The sequence below is a fragment of the Numenius arquata genome, chromosome 8, assembly GCF_964106895.1.
Source record: "Numenius arquata chromosome 8, bNumArq3.hap1.1, whole genome shotgun sequence".
Taxonomy (NCBI): domain Eukaryota; kingdom Metazoa; phylum Chordata; class Aves; order Charadriiformes; family Scolopacidae; genus Numenius; species Numenius arquata.
The window spans coordinates 59,673,159-59,689,187 of NC_133583.1; the positions used below are offsets into that span (position 1 = coordinate 59,673,159).

Consider the following 16,029-nt stretch of genomic DNA (forward strand, 5'->3'; position numbering starts at 1 on the left):
AAAATACTTCTCATTTAAGAAATAACTTACAAACTTGTCTGTCTTCTTTTAAGAGTAGATGTTTGGATGGAAAGGGGAGCTTGGATCAGGAGTTTACTGGCTACTCCCATTCACAACAGGCTGTAGGTTGAAGAAGGTAAAAACACAAGTTACTGGAGAGGCAAAACTGGTGTATAGAGGTGAAGATGGAGAACTGGTTCTAACCAAAGAGTTCCGGTGAGTCATATTCCCAAACAGGCATGGTAGCTGTTATAAAAGCGTGTGCTCCAAATAACAGCTGGCTTTTTAAAAACTGTATTTTATTAAAGTACTGTTTATACGGAATATTCTCAAATAGACTGAATAGTTATTGACAATACTAAAGTAAAGGAAACAAGTATTTGGAAATAGCTCTTCCTCTTTCATCTTTTAGAGCGGCTTTATTGGATATATTTGAAACAATTGATTTGGATGGAAATGGCCTTCTGAGTTTGGAGGAATACAATTTCTTTGAACTGAGAACTAGTGGTGAGAAATGTGATGAGGAAGCATGGGCTGTGTGCAAGGGTAAGTTCATTAAGGCTATCAATCTACTTGCAAGCTGTTGTTTATAGCATCCTATTATGTATATAATATAGAAGACCTGAGCATTTTGTAGCCTTTACCCCAAACCACATGTAGATACTGTTCTCTTCTCCCTTTATTTTTCTTTTCTTTCCTTTTCCAGTCTCCTGTCCACAGTTTTGCTTCATTCTGGTTTCTGTGCCACTGACCTGCTGAGAAAATTCCTCCCATTGCTAATTGCAAAGTATTGTAGGTGAAAGACTTGATAGCTGCCAAAAACTACAGGTTTTCTAATCATGGATCATATGGTGAATTAAGATGTAACAGGTATTTGTTTAATCAATCTCCTTTCTGCAGATTAAGCTTTCATATCTCAGTGTTGAGAGGGACATTTAATTAGCGTGTATGTGATGCTTTAAAAATGGCGTCTAGAGCTTATGATGATTGTTTAGAAAATTATACATTAGAAAACTATATATTTTCTTCAGATATAAGCAGGTTTTTTTATTAAAAAGCTTTCTTTTGACAATTAATATATAGTGTCAGTTTGCCCATATCGCACTGTATGGCAGCGTGAGATTCTGAGACTTCGTGAATGAGACGAGGAGGCTGACAGACACTTAAGACACTTCCAGCTGTACCTTCATTTTCTATCTGCTGATTCATCTCATCACTGTTCCTGGGCACTGTGCCAGCTCACAGGAGCAGTGTTAGGCCACAAACTTCAATTTTTTGAAGAAAAACGGAATTCTGTGGCATTGCTTTGAGCTTGCGAAGGCCTTGAGAATACACAGATTTATCTTGTAACAGGGTTAGGAGAATGCAACCACTGGTGACTGTAAGGCTGCCCTAATAATACCGTGCATGAAAGCAGTGACTTTCAAAGTGTGGGGATTTTAGATGCAGTGAGTGGACAAACTGGAAATTTAGAAACCATTGTATGAAAACTGGAAGTTTCTATAAGAGGTATAGTTTCTCTGCAACTTATTTCTGAAATGCCAGTATGGCATATAATTATCTATTATAGAATCATAGAATCATCCAGGTTGGAAGAGACCCTTGGGATCATTGAGTCCAACCATCTACCCTACACTACAAAGTTCTCCCCTATACCATATCCCCCAACACCACATCTAAACGTCTCTTAAACACATCCAGGGATGGTGACTCAACCACCTCCCTGGGAAGCCTATTGGCCCATGTCATGATGTTGTCTGTGGTAGGCTAAGACACATTGCCTAATTTGGGCCAAAATACTTTAAATCTGGCAAGTCCTACTGTTTCTCCCCAAAACACTCTAATTAGATATCAGCCTTTTTCCTAAATGATGGAAAGCTCGTACAAAAATACTTTTCTATAAATGAGTTTCTCGGCTCTTTCATCCCTGTATGTGCTTTTCCACACTTGATGACTTTGTCCGTGTTATGGCTCTGTGCACTGGTCTCAACATGAGTTAGGGGGGGGTGGATGCCTGTGTGAAGTTTACAAGAGAGGAAAGAAGAGAATATGGTGAATGTTTTACCAGGTCATTAATCAGTTGAAGGGTTCGGACGAATATCATAAATCTTGACACCAAAGTTCAAGCCATTTATTATAGCATCTGTACTCTCAGATAGATTTATTAAATTGGTAATCCCTTTTTAATAATATATAGTAAAGATTTAGCATTGTTATGAAGATGAGAAAACCATTTTTAAAAACCTCTGACACAAGGACATTTCAATTATGTGTTTGCTGACATTAGAGGGGTCGATCTATGATATTCTATCAAGAGAGGGGTGTTAGGATTACTGGCATTTTATTGCTTTTTAGGAACTAAGTAAATCATTTATATATCAAGGACCTCAAGCACTAAGGGTGCTGGCCCCAGCAGACTTTAATTTCCCATTCCTAATATACCCCATACTGCCAATCTCAGCTACAACAGACACTGCTAGCAAAAAAGAATCAATATGAACTCTGCTTTGAAATCTCACCCTCTTTTGCGTTGTACAAGGGACCAGCTGTTTCTAGTCATTATCTAAAATCCATAGGGACACTGCAAAGAGCGCGTCTCTGGTCAAGGACATTCTTTCCCAAATAATATGGAGAGCCTGAAGCTGCAAAATGACTCCATCTTTTAAACCTTGTTAACATAAGTGGGAGTTTGGCTTTGGAAGGATAAAGGGTGTTTGTAGAGAGAACAGATGTTTAAGTGCTACCTTATATTTCTTTTTAAACAGAGAATTTTGATATGAAGAAGAATGAACTAACAAGACAAGGATTTATGGATTTGAATCTCATGGAAGCCAATGACCGTGAAGGGGATCCTAGTGACCTTTGGGTCACTTTATTGTCTCTGGGCTACAATAAAGCATTAGAAATGACAGAGGTACAGTGGCTGTATCACAAAAATAACTGCTTCACATACAACTTGCTGCATGTGTTTAACTGCAGTACTGTTTCTGTCTGTCATAAATTGATTTCAGTAGGTTACTGATCCAGTCCAAACAGTTAATAGAGGGTTTACACTGTGACTTTGAGTCGTTATGGGTAACCTATTTCTTAGGATAACACTGGCACTGTTGTAAGAGGAAATTTGCTTTTTGCTTTAGAAAAAAGACAGTACTTCATGGGGTTGTAGAGGAAGGAATCTTGGGTTATACCTATTGAAAGAATTCATGCACCTGGCTGGTGGGAAATGATAAGAAGACAGTGATGGTAAACTCTGATCTCTCAGCAAACCTACAAAATGCAGGACTTGCTCTGCTTAAAAAAGTCACTTTCCTGGTCCAAGCTGCAACAGAAGCAGATAAAGAGAAGATAACTTTTTTTCCACATGATTCAGAATTCTTAATTTCTAGACATGGCTATTTCTGTTACTGTTGCCTTTCACAGCAGTGTCTGAAGGTGTGTTATAAAATTTTAATGAAAGAACTTCTGGTGGCACACTGTTTGTTTTACAGGACCAGGGATTATTTCTCTAATGTTTCTGTGTTCTTACAGATTTTTTTTTTCCCCAGAAACTGGTGTTAATAGTTCTCACTAGAGTATACCCTTAGTGAATAGAAAAGAAATTATGAAAAAATAAAGAAAACATTAAATATGCAGATAATTTCATTATTTAACTTTCATTGCCAAGAAAAACTGATTTTTATTTTTTTTAATCATAGTCTGATTATTTCTTAAATTGTTGTTAAACTAAATCAGGTCAGTGTAGTCACCATATAAAGATACATGTGCATGCAACAAATATATACAGAAGCAAAAATACTTGGGGTGGTAGAGAGAGATCAGTTGTCTCTCAGTGAAAATTTGAGATCATGGTGAATGATTTCTTAATGAGTAGCATTTTCTCCTTTTCCTGTGAATAGGGTTTGCAGAACTACAAAAATGTCTTTCTGCATTTCAGACGTAAGAGGGAGCTATTCTCTAAGAAAGAAGATTTTAGGGAGGTTTTTATCAAATAGAAATTTCTTATAGGTATTTTGGACCTTATACTGGCTGTGGTTTGTGGCCATCGTTTTTGCTTTCCAAAGGACAATATAGCTCTCCGAATGCTTTAGTTGTTTGTCTAAAAATGGATATCTACTTAACCCTTTAATTCCTCGATTACAGATGGTTTAAGAGATTGGTATTTCAGGAGCACTGGGCCTCTAACAAATTAAAGACAGAACCGAGAAATCCTAGTGGATTCCAACAGCCATTTGAAAGAAACTGAGGTGCTGTTACTGAGTCTAAGAAAATGCAAATTCCTGGTTGTTACTTGTACTAATCTTAGCCAAGATACTGTAAGAGCAGAGTGCTTAATGCAACATTGCAGATATTTTAAATCTGTATGAAGTGGCCCAAATAGCAAGAGTGTGACAAGTAAAGGAGATGGGTTTATTGCAGACACCGAAATACATCCATACTTCATCTTAATTTCTGAACGTTTTGCTATCCAAGGAAGGGTTTGCCGTGTTGGAGCCAAATGCGCCAACCTGCATATCAAGTGTACTGTGACTGGCAGGAAAAGCATTCATTTGTCCTGAGCTTTCATTTGGTTAAAAAGATTGCCACGGCTCTCACATTTTGAGTATTTAATATTCAGTGACATACTTGTATTTGGATAATTCAGAACATATATGACAGCACTTAGGAGCTGTGGATGAAAATCTGAGGGGAAAAACTGGAGTTAAAGTGATGATAGAACTTCTTTTCTCCATTGCAGGCGTGCCCTTTTGTCATTGACATCTATGCAGAAAAATGCAAACCCAGAATTAAAGCCGTATATCTGGAGGCAGGCAGCTGGCAACTCAACAGGGCTATTTGCAAGTCTGTTGTTAATAAAGGAGAGGCCAAAGTAATGGAGGGCTGTGAAAACATAATCATCTACACCTACAAAGCGGGCAGGAGAATCACTTCTGTTATTGAAAATAAGGTATGGCATGAGACTGGCTTAAGGGACTTTACATTCATGTCTATTATTATTGTTCTTCTTCCCTCCTTGCATAATTTTTGAGAATTATATTTTCTGATACCAAGTTTCTGTATGTAATTCATTTAAAAAAACAATAAAGTGCCTGATACAAAGCTCTTTTTGAGATATGATTCAGACTTCAAAAGAGCTTGGATCAGTGTTCTTGGAAGGGGCAGCTTATTATAGTGAGGCAAGCAGGTTTTACTCTCACATAGAATCTGTTTGCTCGTGTTCACATTCCAATTTTTCAATATTGAAGACATAATATAATAATATTATAATAAATACCATAATAATATAATACCAGAAAACAAATACTAAGAACAGGAAATACAGTTACAGAAAGAGCAGAGACTACAGCATTGGCACTATTTAGTACTTTCAGTGTGTATAAGAAAGTAAAGGAGCAGTGACTTGTGTTGATTGTATTTTATAAGCGCATTATAGGTGAATTGTTAACGGGCTAGTCTTACAGGTCTGCTTACTTACTAATCCAAGCTAAGAATTGTAAATCCAAGCAAAAGTGGTTGGAAGTCGTTAGAAGCAGAAGTTTTAAACCTTTTTGCATAGATCCTAATGAACTTGCTGTTCATTCTCAGTTTCATTTATATTGGGAACCATGAGGAAATAAATTCAGTGTAGTAAGATGCTAAACTTAAGATTCTTTAAATCTTAAAAGACCACAGCAAGAAGTATATTTTTAAAAGGACAAACATGCAAAAGGGGGTGGGTTGGTGGACTAATATTAGGACTGAATGCTGAGGCTCCTTGGAACTACGGGTTTAGATCTGCACTTCGCCCTTTAGGGTGGATATCCTGGAGTTATTTATATGTTTGAGGATATGTCAGAGAGGAAGATGAAGTCTGTACTGAGGCAACTGGGTGCTGTCTGATTAAAATCACTGACCACTGGCATTTATACCAGTTAGGTTTCATAAATACTTCTATTTTGCATCGATGCAAATAGTTGCACTTCCCTGAAAATCTCATTAGAATTTGTAGACCGGAGGCTTTTTTGTATTGTAAATATCTGGAAAGAAGTAATAAAAAAGACAGTTTCATGCATCTGTTGTCTTCTAAGCTTCCCGCAGTGCAAGCAGCCTGATTATATCTTCAGTTATTGTACTGATGATTTCAATGGAAATAATTGTTTCTTTGTTATTTCTGTAATTAAATTAAGGAAATATGTGAGTTCCTGAGGGATTCTGTTTTAGTCTTGCATATGCATTTAATCAGTGGGGAGAGAAAGGTGCCCGTCTTCTAACCCTCCCTAGTCAGGGCATGACCTGGGGAGATTAAAAGACTCAAAATTGACTCATACAGAGCTCAAATTCAGAGAGTAAGCAGTACCAAATCTGTTGTCTGGCCATTTGTGTGCCAAAAGAAATAGTGAGGCATTTCTTACTATCCAAAGCACAGACTTACTATAATATACCCTCTGTGCTAGGTGAATATCTAGGTGACCTTCTTCCTGTTGCCATAAGTATCTTCCTGTACAGGTATTTTTTTCCTTTGCCTTTATCTCACTGCCCTGTAGAACTTCAGCACCGTGATGCAGCAAGAGCAGAATAACAAGCTGCTTAACACTAGATTATCTTTACGCTTCTGCAACAATACCTAATTTCAAGAATTACTGTATTTACACTGTTGTCCACAAACCCTTTGTAGTGTGAGCATCAGAGATAGCTCTTTTTTTTCTTTAATATATTTTTTATGTCAGTCCTTACCAGTCTAATAGCAGCTTCTTTGCTGCATGAGGCTGATTGTGTAAAATAACTGTGTTTCTATTCCATTTCTCAATAGAGAGAGATTGTTAGATTGTTGGACAGCATTGTCTAAGAATCAAACATTTCCCAGCATCTCGGTCAAATCGAGATTTATCTAAAGACAACTGAATGAGGAGGTACAGTAGCATGTCCTTAGGTTTTCTGTCTGAATATTGCCTGGGATAAACTGGTGGTTAAAGAATATTCTGTTACCCAAGCTTTCTGTTTTATATACTGGACTCTTCTTGCATAGCTTTAGCAAGAGAAGCTGTTCTTTAAATTATTATACTTTTATTAATTTCATAGAATCATAGAATGATTAGACTTGGAAAGGACCTTAAAGATCATCCAGTTTCAACCTCCCTGCCCTGGGCAGGGACACCTCCCACCAGACCAGGCTGCTCAAAGCCCTGTCCAGCCTGGCCTTGAACTCCTCCAGGGATGGGGCAGCCATGGCTTCTCTGGGCAACCTGGGCCAGGCTCTCACCACCCTCACAGCAAAGAATTTCTTCCCCAGGTCTCATCTCAATCTCTCCTCTTTCAGTTTAAAACCCTTCCCCCTTGTCCTATTGCTCCCCTCCCTGATCCAGAGTCCCTCCCCAGCTTTCCTGGAGCCCCTTGAGGGACTGGAAGGGGCTCGAAGGTCTCCCTGGAGCCTTCTCTTCTCCAGGCTGAACCCCCCCCCGCCAACTCTCTCAGCCTGTTCTCACAGCAGAGAAGCTCCAGCCTTCCCAGCATCTCCATGACCTCCTCTGGCCCCGCTCCAGCAAGTCCATGTCCTTCTGATGTTGGTGGCCCCAGAGCTGGAGGCAGCACTGCAGGGGGGTCTCCCTAGAGCAGGGCATAGGGGTAGAATCCCCTCCCTCACCCTGCCGGCCTTGCTGCTGAGGATGCAGCCCAGGATGCGGGGGGCTTTCTGGGCTTACAGGGCACATTGCCAGCTTGTGTTGAGCTTCTCATCCACCAATACCCCCAAGTCCTTCTCCTCAGGGCTGCTCTCAATCCTGTCTCTGCCCAACCTGTATTTCTGCTTGGGATTGCCCCAACCCAGGTGCAGGACCTTGCACTTGGCCTGGTTGAACTTCATGACGTTTGCACAGGCCCACCTCTCCAGCCCGTCCAGGTCCCTCTGGATGGCATCCCTTCCCTCAGGTCTGTCGACTGCTCCACACAGCTTGTTGTCATCGGCAAACTTTCTGAGGGTGCCCTCAATCCCTCTGTCTGTGTCTCTGACAAAATGTTAAACAGTGCCAGTCTCAGTACTGACCCTTGAGGAACACCACTTGTCACTGGTTACTGCTTGGACACAGAGCTGTTGACCGCATCCATCCAATTACTTATCCATGAAGTTGTCCATCCGTCAAATCCGTGTCTCTCCAATTTAGAGACAAGGATGTCGTGCAGGACAGCGTCAAGTGCTTTGCACAAGTCCAGGTAGATGACATCAGTTGCTCTTCCCTTAGCCACCGATGCTGTAACCCCGTCGTAGAAGGCCACCAGATTTGTCAGGCATGATTTGCCCTTAGCGAAGCCATGTTGGCTGCCACCAGTCACCTCCTTATTTTCCATGTGCCTTAGCATAGTTTCCAGGAGGATCTGATGCATGATCTTGACGGGCACAGAGGTGAGACTGACCGATGGCCAATTTCGTCAAATGTTCTATTAAACTCTCTATAAACAGAAGTCTTCAGAAATGGCCTGCAGGGGATGTTGCATCCCAAATTGGGCAAGCATCCAGTGACACTTCTCCAGACCACTGTCCTCACCTCTAGTGAGCAGTTCAAGGACTCCATGAGACAGAAATATTTTCATTGTACTTAAAATCTACTGTGAATTTGTCCAGTCACCTCTTGAAACTATGTAAGCTGTTAGAATCTGTAACATTCCCTGGCAAATAGTTTTCTCACTAAGTGGTGTTCCCAAGTTGCGTCTTCATAAGCGCTTGAGTTATTTCAACGAGTCTTAAATTACTTTTGATAATGGATCTGGGCTCCGATGGTGCTGCGGTACATTTGAAGCTGTTACTCTTCAAAGAGAATAGACATCAGCGTCCTTAAAGCGTTTCTATCCTGTAAAATAGCAAAATCGGAGGAAGTAAGAGGGATGTGTAGTTGTTACATAGAGCAGCCACTTAACCATTAAGAGTAATGGGTTCCTTCATGTCTTTCCACCTGCAGTCTGACAACAAAGTGATTATTCACGTCAACAACGAGCAGAGTAGGAACTGCCTGAGTAATCGGGGACTTACAGTTTTTGCTGTAGAAGTGGCACCAAAGTCCATGATGGTAAGATTTTTATTGTTCGGCCCACTTAAAATCTAAGCAAAAAGGAAAAATCATGTGACGTCTGTACAGTTTCCTTCTGCAGGCCTTTTATCGTGATAATGAACATGTGGATAGTGGCATCTTCGTCACCAGTAGAGATGAGATATAGTTCTTGGTGTTTCAAAGCTGGAGCTGGACATGTACTTGATGTGTCCATGTTTCCCTGTGCAAATTGCTATAAAACTCCATAGCTGTTCAGTTTTTCATCCTCTGCCTGTTTGTTGTCCATTCAGTACATGTACCATTTACTAATATTTTTGAATATTCTTTTGCTAAGGCTTTCTTTTATTTTCTTTTTTTTTTTTTTACTTAGCAAATTTTAATCAGAAATATATTGATGTCTGTGAGAAAGAGACCAAGCGTGTGCTAGTCAGAAACAAATATATATATTGCACTCCTTAACGCACAGTGTGGCTTGCAGATGGCTAGTTGTTTTTTTTAAACTTGACTTATGGATCATATTTAGCCACAAGGCAATTTGATCTGCTGGTCCCGGTTCCAAAGCTGGGCAGGCTTTAGGGAAATTTCTAAGGGATGGAATGAGATTGAAAATGTATTCTAAATGCAGATGGTATTTTTCTTTATTCATTTATGAGGAAAATCCATTTTTTTATTATTCGAAAAGTATGGTCTCTTTCTTTCAAAGGAGAGGCTTCCAAACTATTTTATATTTCACAGCTTTCCAGTGTGGATGCGTTCAAGCCCCTACTAAACAGATGCAGTCCCATGACACGGGCAGGGTTGGGGCCTGTTCTGACACTGCTGCTGACACTTTAGCTATCTATACCCTGATCCTGTAAGGTGTTTTACGAATTTTAATTTCGGCTTCATTCAGTATAAATCGTAGGCTCGGTGTCCCTCACTAATATTTTGCTGTCGTGCAATTAAATGAATTACTAAGTTTTGAAAGCAGCTGTCAGTATAGATGATGAATGTTCGTCATTTAATGTCAGTGCTGTAAGTGCTAAACCAGTTCATTTTGCTTACACAGCACTTCAGGTAACAGACACGCAGTTCTCCAATAAATGACTGTTTCATCTCTGTTTTCTCTCTTGTACACAGGTTTCTCAGCACGTGATGCCGCTGAATGAGCAGGAAGAATGGCTTTATAGTTGTGTGCATTCCCTCTTACGTTAAACGTTCCAGTTAGAGAGTCCTTCAGACTAAACCAGGACTTTTTTCTGGTAGTTTCTAGACAATTTATAGTCTTTCCCCTCTCAAAAAGCTGGCATACATTTATGCTTCCCAGAGTTTGATTTGTTAAAGCAAATGAATCACTTATTTCTGGTATCACGCTTCTGCTAATGGCTTTTAAGAAATGTATAGTGATAACTATAGTGATAGTGAACGAGAGGGAATGGCTTCAAGCTCCAACAGGGTAGGTTTAGACTGAACATTAGGAAAGAATTTTTCACAGAAAGAGTGGTCGGGCATTGGAACAGGCTGCCCAGGGAGGTGGTTGAGTCACCATCCCTGGATGTGTTTAAGAGCCGTTTAGCTGTAGTGTTGGGGGATGTGATATAGGGGAGAACTTTGTAGAGTAGGGTAGATGGTTGGACTCGATGATCCCAAGGGTCTCTTCCAACCTAGACGGTTCTATGATTCTAACTTAGAGATGGAATAACTGTAAGTATGTAATATCCTCTGACAGACTATTCCTCATCCGCTGTCTAACCAAATACTTTGACATAAAAACATTGAGAGACAGTAAAAATTAGCACTGTTCAGTAACAAAGCTGACAGTTGTCATGTAATTGTGTTCTATAAAGCCTAGTTTTCCTACATATGCTCTTAATTTCTGTAACATGTAATGTAGTTCCATTACTTGCTGGAACTGTTTCACTGAGAAGAAGTTTGTTTTATTAAATTGGTCTAGTGTGTTCCTAATTAAACACTATTGTGGTTTTGACATGAAAAGTATAAAGGGGAGGGGTTAATGATTTCATATTGCCACCTGATAAAGGATTTTGTTCTTTTTTTTATTAATTTTATTTGCTTTTTATGTCATTTGATGATAATACTCATCTTACACTTGTTCTGAATAATTACTGACTGTTTTTATGCTCTTTTATATAAATAAAGTCTGCCTTTAATATGTGATAAGGAAATAGCATTATTTGAGGAAAATGATGGTTTTATTTTAGGTTCTTGACTGTTAACAGCAATGAATTATTTCCAGGGTCGCTGAAATAAGGAGACTAAAGCCCACCAAATTTAAGCTGCAATAGCAATGACAAGCAACTTTGAGGTACTAAAAATATTCAGCCCATTATGTTTTCCTAGTTCCTCTAAATGTCTGTTAATGCGAGGGGGGGAAAAATGATGACCCTGACCACTGGATGCTTAAAAAGTGTCGGAGTTTAAAATAGACGTTAAATGTCTGTGACCTCATCTGCAAGGGCAGCGAGTAGCGTCTTGGAAAGTTATATTTATCTGCCAGCAACTCCTGGGCTCTGCTGTCGCTCTGCTGTAATCGTACCCTGGGCAAGTAAATGTCAGCTACAAAATGAGAGCTCTGCCAGAGGCCGGCTGTGATTTACGCCCTGCAGCAACTGGTGCTGGGGCAGCTTTACTGGTGACCGCTTAGTTTTCCTCTTTTTTTGGTCTTAGCAGGTACAGCAGATACCGCTTTCATCGTCAGAATTGTCTAAAAGAAGTAGAAGTTGTGGTAAGAAGCCCCACAAACATTTGGTGATTTCTAGCGAACGAGACTGAGCTGTGTTAACGCTCCCTGGGGCGAGGTGTGGATAGGTCAGAGGTTCCCGGCTGCCTCTCCAAGGAGGAGCTGGGAAATGATGGGACACTGTACAGGAGACAGTAAAAGCGAGCACTCCGTTATTTGCATTTCTTTTGTTTATGAAATCAGTCTCGTTAGATGCGGCGGGAATCCCTGAGCTACCCTTTCTGCGTTTTAGGAGAGGAATGGTTAAAACTGCAAGAAGTGCTTTGCTGAGAAATCACTGCACCTGAAAAGACTTGGTTTTGCTACAAGTAGGGTCTAGTTAAACGTGACACGGCGAGGCAGAGAGGAACCTTTTTTCTTTTCTGATCCTCTTGCTGCTAGAATGAGTTTAGTTACTATTATTAAGTAGGAAGATAGGCTGGCTCTCCAGGGTGGGATCTACCTTTCCTGCTCAGGAGGAGATGAGAATAGGGATCTCAGTTGTGTCTGCAGAGTCTTTCCGAGTTTGCCCTAAGTCCGGGTACCACCAAGGTAGAAAAACATTCCAGCATCTGCTTTTGAGGCTGAACACAGGTAAAAGCCTCTCCTCTTCTAAGGGGAGATATTTGGGAAAAAAAGTGCCTGTTAACAGCTGTAATTTGAATTTCTGGAATGTTATCTTTCCTTTGAGAACTAGAGCTGTAATAACAAAATGCAGCTTTTTGGTGGCTTTTGCTAACGCTCTGTTCCCTGACTGCCCTTCTGGGGGCATCGGGTGGCTCCCCTCCCGGTGTGGGGTGGCCAGTCGAGGCCCGGGGTGCCAGGGCCTGTGGTGGTCTCGGGGGACACGGGTCCCTGTTGTGGAGGTGCTCGGTGCCGTGCAGCCCCCGCCGGGACCGAGCCCCTCAATCTTCCTCTTCCCCCCCCTCCCCCCGCAGTTGCTGGCATCGCCATCCTCCTGGCGCAGAGACCCGCCGCCCCGCAGGAAGGCTGCGTCCTCTCTCCCTCTCCTTCCAGGTACGGGGCTGGGAAACGGGGGGCGGGAGGGATCCCCCACACCCTCTCCGGTGCTGCCGGCGCCTTTAAGGGGCGGGCGGCGGGGCGGGCGCGGTGGCGGGGCCGGCTCCGGTTCCCCCCCCCCGGGGCCTCGGCCGCCCGGAACTCGCAGCCTTGGCCGGCCATGGTGCAGATCGTGACGGTGAAGACCAAGCCTTACGGCGACCAGAAACCCGGTACCAGCGGGCTACGCAAACGGGTGACGGTCTTCCAGAGCAATGCCCACTACACCGAAAACTTCATCCAGAGCATCCTGGCCACCGTGCCGGCGGGCGAGCGGCAGGAGGCCACGCTGGTGGTGGGGGGAGACGGCCGCTTCTACATGAGGGACGCCATCCAGCTCATCGTCCGCATCGCCGCCGCCAACGGGGTAGGAATGCTCGGGGGGAGCTGGAGGTCGCTGGTGCTTTGCGTGGCCGTGGCGTGGAAGTAAAGCCGTGAATGACACAGGAGCTGACGCAGCTCAGCTTGTGTTTCACGTAGTAAAAAAAAAAAAATACCCGGTGGTTTTACCTTCCTTTGATACGTGCAGGAGCCATCAGGCTTCTGCGAGTGCGGAGGTGGGATGCGAGTGCAGCTTTCCTCTTTACTGCTTTTTTTCCTTGCTTGGGGCGATAGTTGTGTTTTCCAGCTCCCAGCACAAACCGGTGGCATGACGTGCTGGTGGTGAGGTGTGCTGGGTGGGGAGCGACAGTGCCTTCCACCACAGTGGTGTCTCGCTGCTGGAGACTTCATCCCTCTTGATTCCTCTTGGCCCTGTCATTTGGTCAGCCCCAGAGGAGTCCAGCAGGGAATGTGGTGTTGGTAGGGATGGCTGTACTGAAGCTGAATTTGAAAAGGGAGGCTTTCCCCTCCATTTGGTCTTTTCCAAATGAAAAACATACTCTTCTCCTGGGACACCTGATTCCTCCTCGCCTACAGCAAGCTTTCTTCCTCACAGACTAAGGAGAGAGCTGGGAATGCTTAGTGGATTGGGTCACACATTACAGTAAAACCTTAAGAATTACCTATTTTGACTTCCCAGTGGCAATCAGGTGCCTCGATGCCTTTAAATGTCCAACTTCTTAAGAAAAAAAAATATTAATTTGAGATTGCTGACTTCTTATGGCATAAAGAAGCAAATAACTGTTTCTTTTTAAGCCACGTAGGAATTTATCTTCGGTGATTTGTGGTAGCTGGTCAATTTTCAGTCCCTGTCCCAGCATCCCTTAACAGCACTGGCCTTGCTGTGGTGGATAGTGCAGCCTTCCCTGATGGGAAAAGCAACAGACACTGGTTTATTTATTTTTTCTAAGAAGGGGTTGGAGTTGAAAGTTACAGCGTTCCTGCCTGACTGCAAGCACAGACAGCACCTTAGATCCCTGTGAATAAACAGATTGGGAGACTTGTTCCCTGGGATAAAGCCGTAGCTTGTGCAGGTTTCTGGTTGTGCACATGGGGCCTGGTGGGATGTGGCAGCCTTCCAGGCACCGAGGAGTTCTCCGTCATCTGTGTCTCAGCTGAATTCCAGAAGCGAGCAGGGGCCCGAAGGTAGACCATGCTGGGTACTGATTAGGTATTTTCTTTGGAGGGTGATGAATCACTGCTCGAATCTTCCACCCCTGATGGTGCAGACACTTGTGTACATGCAGCATCACAACACTGAACTCTCTGCCAGAGCTGCAGAAGCAGGTCCCAAGGGGTGTGCTTGCTAATGGACATTTGCCATGCAGAGTTTTGTCCACGTGAGTTCAAAGTGGTAGGATGGAATTGGCTGTAAAGTCAGAAAAATGTGCCTAGAAAGGCAAGAAATGAAACAGGGAGGTAGAGGAAGAAAACAGGTGGAAGAGTGTGGGTTAAGAGCCAAGACGCTAGTACATGAAGTGAAAAGTTTTACTTTAAGAGCTTTTCCTTTTGAATCGTTAATTTATAAAACAAGATAATGGCAGAGACAAAACGTTAGACTATTTCAAGCAAAAATTTGGTGATATTATAGCATTACCAGTGATCTTCTGACACAGGTTCTCTATACCTTTGCACTGCAAAGTTGTAGATCTAAGTATATCACTTAAAAAAAGGAGGAAAAAGGCCTCATAAGGAAGCATTGAAGAGAAGAGCAAAATATCCCCCAAACTCTTTAATAAATGAACAGCAGGTAAATCCTGAATAAGTAACCAGAAGGAGGTACAGTGAAGTGATTTGCAGGATACAAAGCCATTGAAAACTTGATATATAGTTGCTGGCTACGTTTGAGTGGCACTGGCCTAAATAAGACAGTGCAAGTATTGCACTGGCAAATTTAAGAATGGCAGAATTATCAGGTCCGAAGAAATGAGGTGACCTAAAAGTAAAAAGTTTCTTTAGCAAATGCAAAATGCTAAGTTTGTAATGAATTTCTATGTATCTGCTTTCCTTTCTTTGAATGGTTAGGGGATGCTTGCTTCATAGTTTTTCTCTGTAATTGCAAGTCCTGGTTTCCTGATAGTGTAGTTGAGCAAGAGGCTGTGAAAATCCGGTTTCTTCATAATAAATGTGAAGTAACCGGAAGTCACCTACCCTTCGAAGAGAAGGGTGAACTGCTTCTGTTAACCAGTAAGAAAATAAACTGCAGAACAGGGAGCACGTGGTAACTTGTTCCTGGAGACTGGTTTTGTCTCAGTGCTGGGGTTCTTTGGAGGGATCTCTTGATTCCAGCAGCCAGGTCTCAGAGAAAGACTCTGACATCTCATATTGAGAAATACTGGGTAATATAGAGGGAACTCCAGAGGTGGCTGCGCTGCCCTTTCTGGACACCTGAGCCAACAGTGCTGTTTTGTCTGTAGAAAAAATGATTATTACAATGCATGTAAGAGGGACTGGTGTATGGGTATAGTAAGAATGCGGTAAAAATGCAAACAAGAAGTTTTAGCTTTTTCTGGTTGCTCAGTTGCCAAGGTATGTTATAGCAGGCTGCATTCACCCGGATAAAGTCAGCCAGCCCGCCACCTGCCCCAGAGCAAGGGCTGGAAAACTGTATTCTGGTCCTGTGGAGTAAGAGGTGTTTGGATTAATGATTTAAAATCATGTGATTTTAAGGTCTGGGTGAGTGGCTTTCTCAAGCCGCAGGAGAAACCTGAGAACCACAGTTTCTTATTGTTAGTTTTACAACATAAAAGGATGCTAAAGTGAGTTTTAGTTTTGTCTCCATCTAGAATGGTTAATATATAACTAAGTACTCGTATTTGAATAGCAACAACTCAATTTGTAGTTGTGTGATTA

General features: G+C 42.2%; 2 protein-coding genes across 3 annotated transcripts in view; both read left to right on the forward strand.

Moving 5' to 3' along the window:
- EFCAB7 (EF-hand calcium binding domain 7) overlaps positions 1 to 11,179 on the forward strand; it is a 29,557-nt gene extending 18,378 nt beyond the window's left edge. Inside the window, exons 10-15 of the mRNA XM_074151505.1 lie at positions 59 to 216; positions 413 to 546; positions 2,766 to 2,914; positions 4,736 to 4,945; positions 8,928 to 9,035; positions 10,137 to 11,179. Of these exons, the coding sequence (XP_074007606.1) occupies positions 59 to 216; positions 413 to 546; positions 2,766 to 2,914; positions 4,736 to 4,945; positions 8,928 to 9,035; positions 10,137 to 10,211 (834 nt within the window). The 3' untranslated portion in view covers positions 10,212 to 11,179. The remainder of the gene's footprint in view (positions 1 to 58; positions 217 to 412; positions 547 to 2,765; positions 2,915 to 4,735; positions 4,946 to 8,927; positions 9,036 to 10,136) is intronic.
- Positions 11,180 to 11,591: 412 nt separating this feature from the next.
- The window catches only part of PGM1 (phosphoglucomutase 1), a 28,474-nt gene continuing 24,036 nt past the window's right edge, over positions 11,592 to 16,029 (forward strand). Inside the window, exons 1-2 of one of the 2 annotated variants that reach the window (XM_074151509.1) lie at positions 11,592 to 11,742; positions 12,675 to 12,753. Coding sequence is in view for 1 of the 2 variants with exons in the window: in XM_074151507.1 (XP_074007608.1) it covers positions 12,917 to 13,162 (246 nt within the window). In the remaining variant the exon portion in view is untranslated. Of the gene's footprint in view, positions 11,743 to 12,674; positions 12,754 to 12,854; positions 13,163 to 16,029 lie in introns of those variants that run through there. The other variant, XM_074151507.1, reaches the window with a different exon arrangement.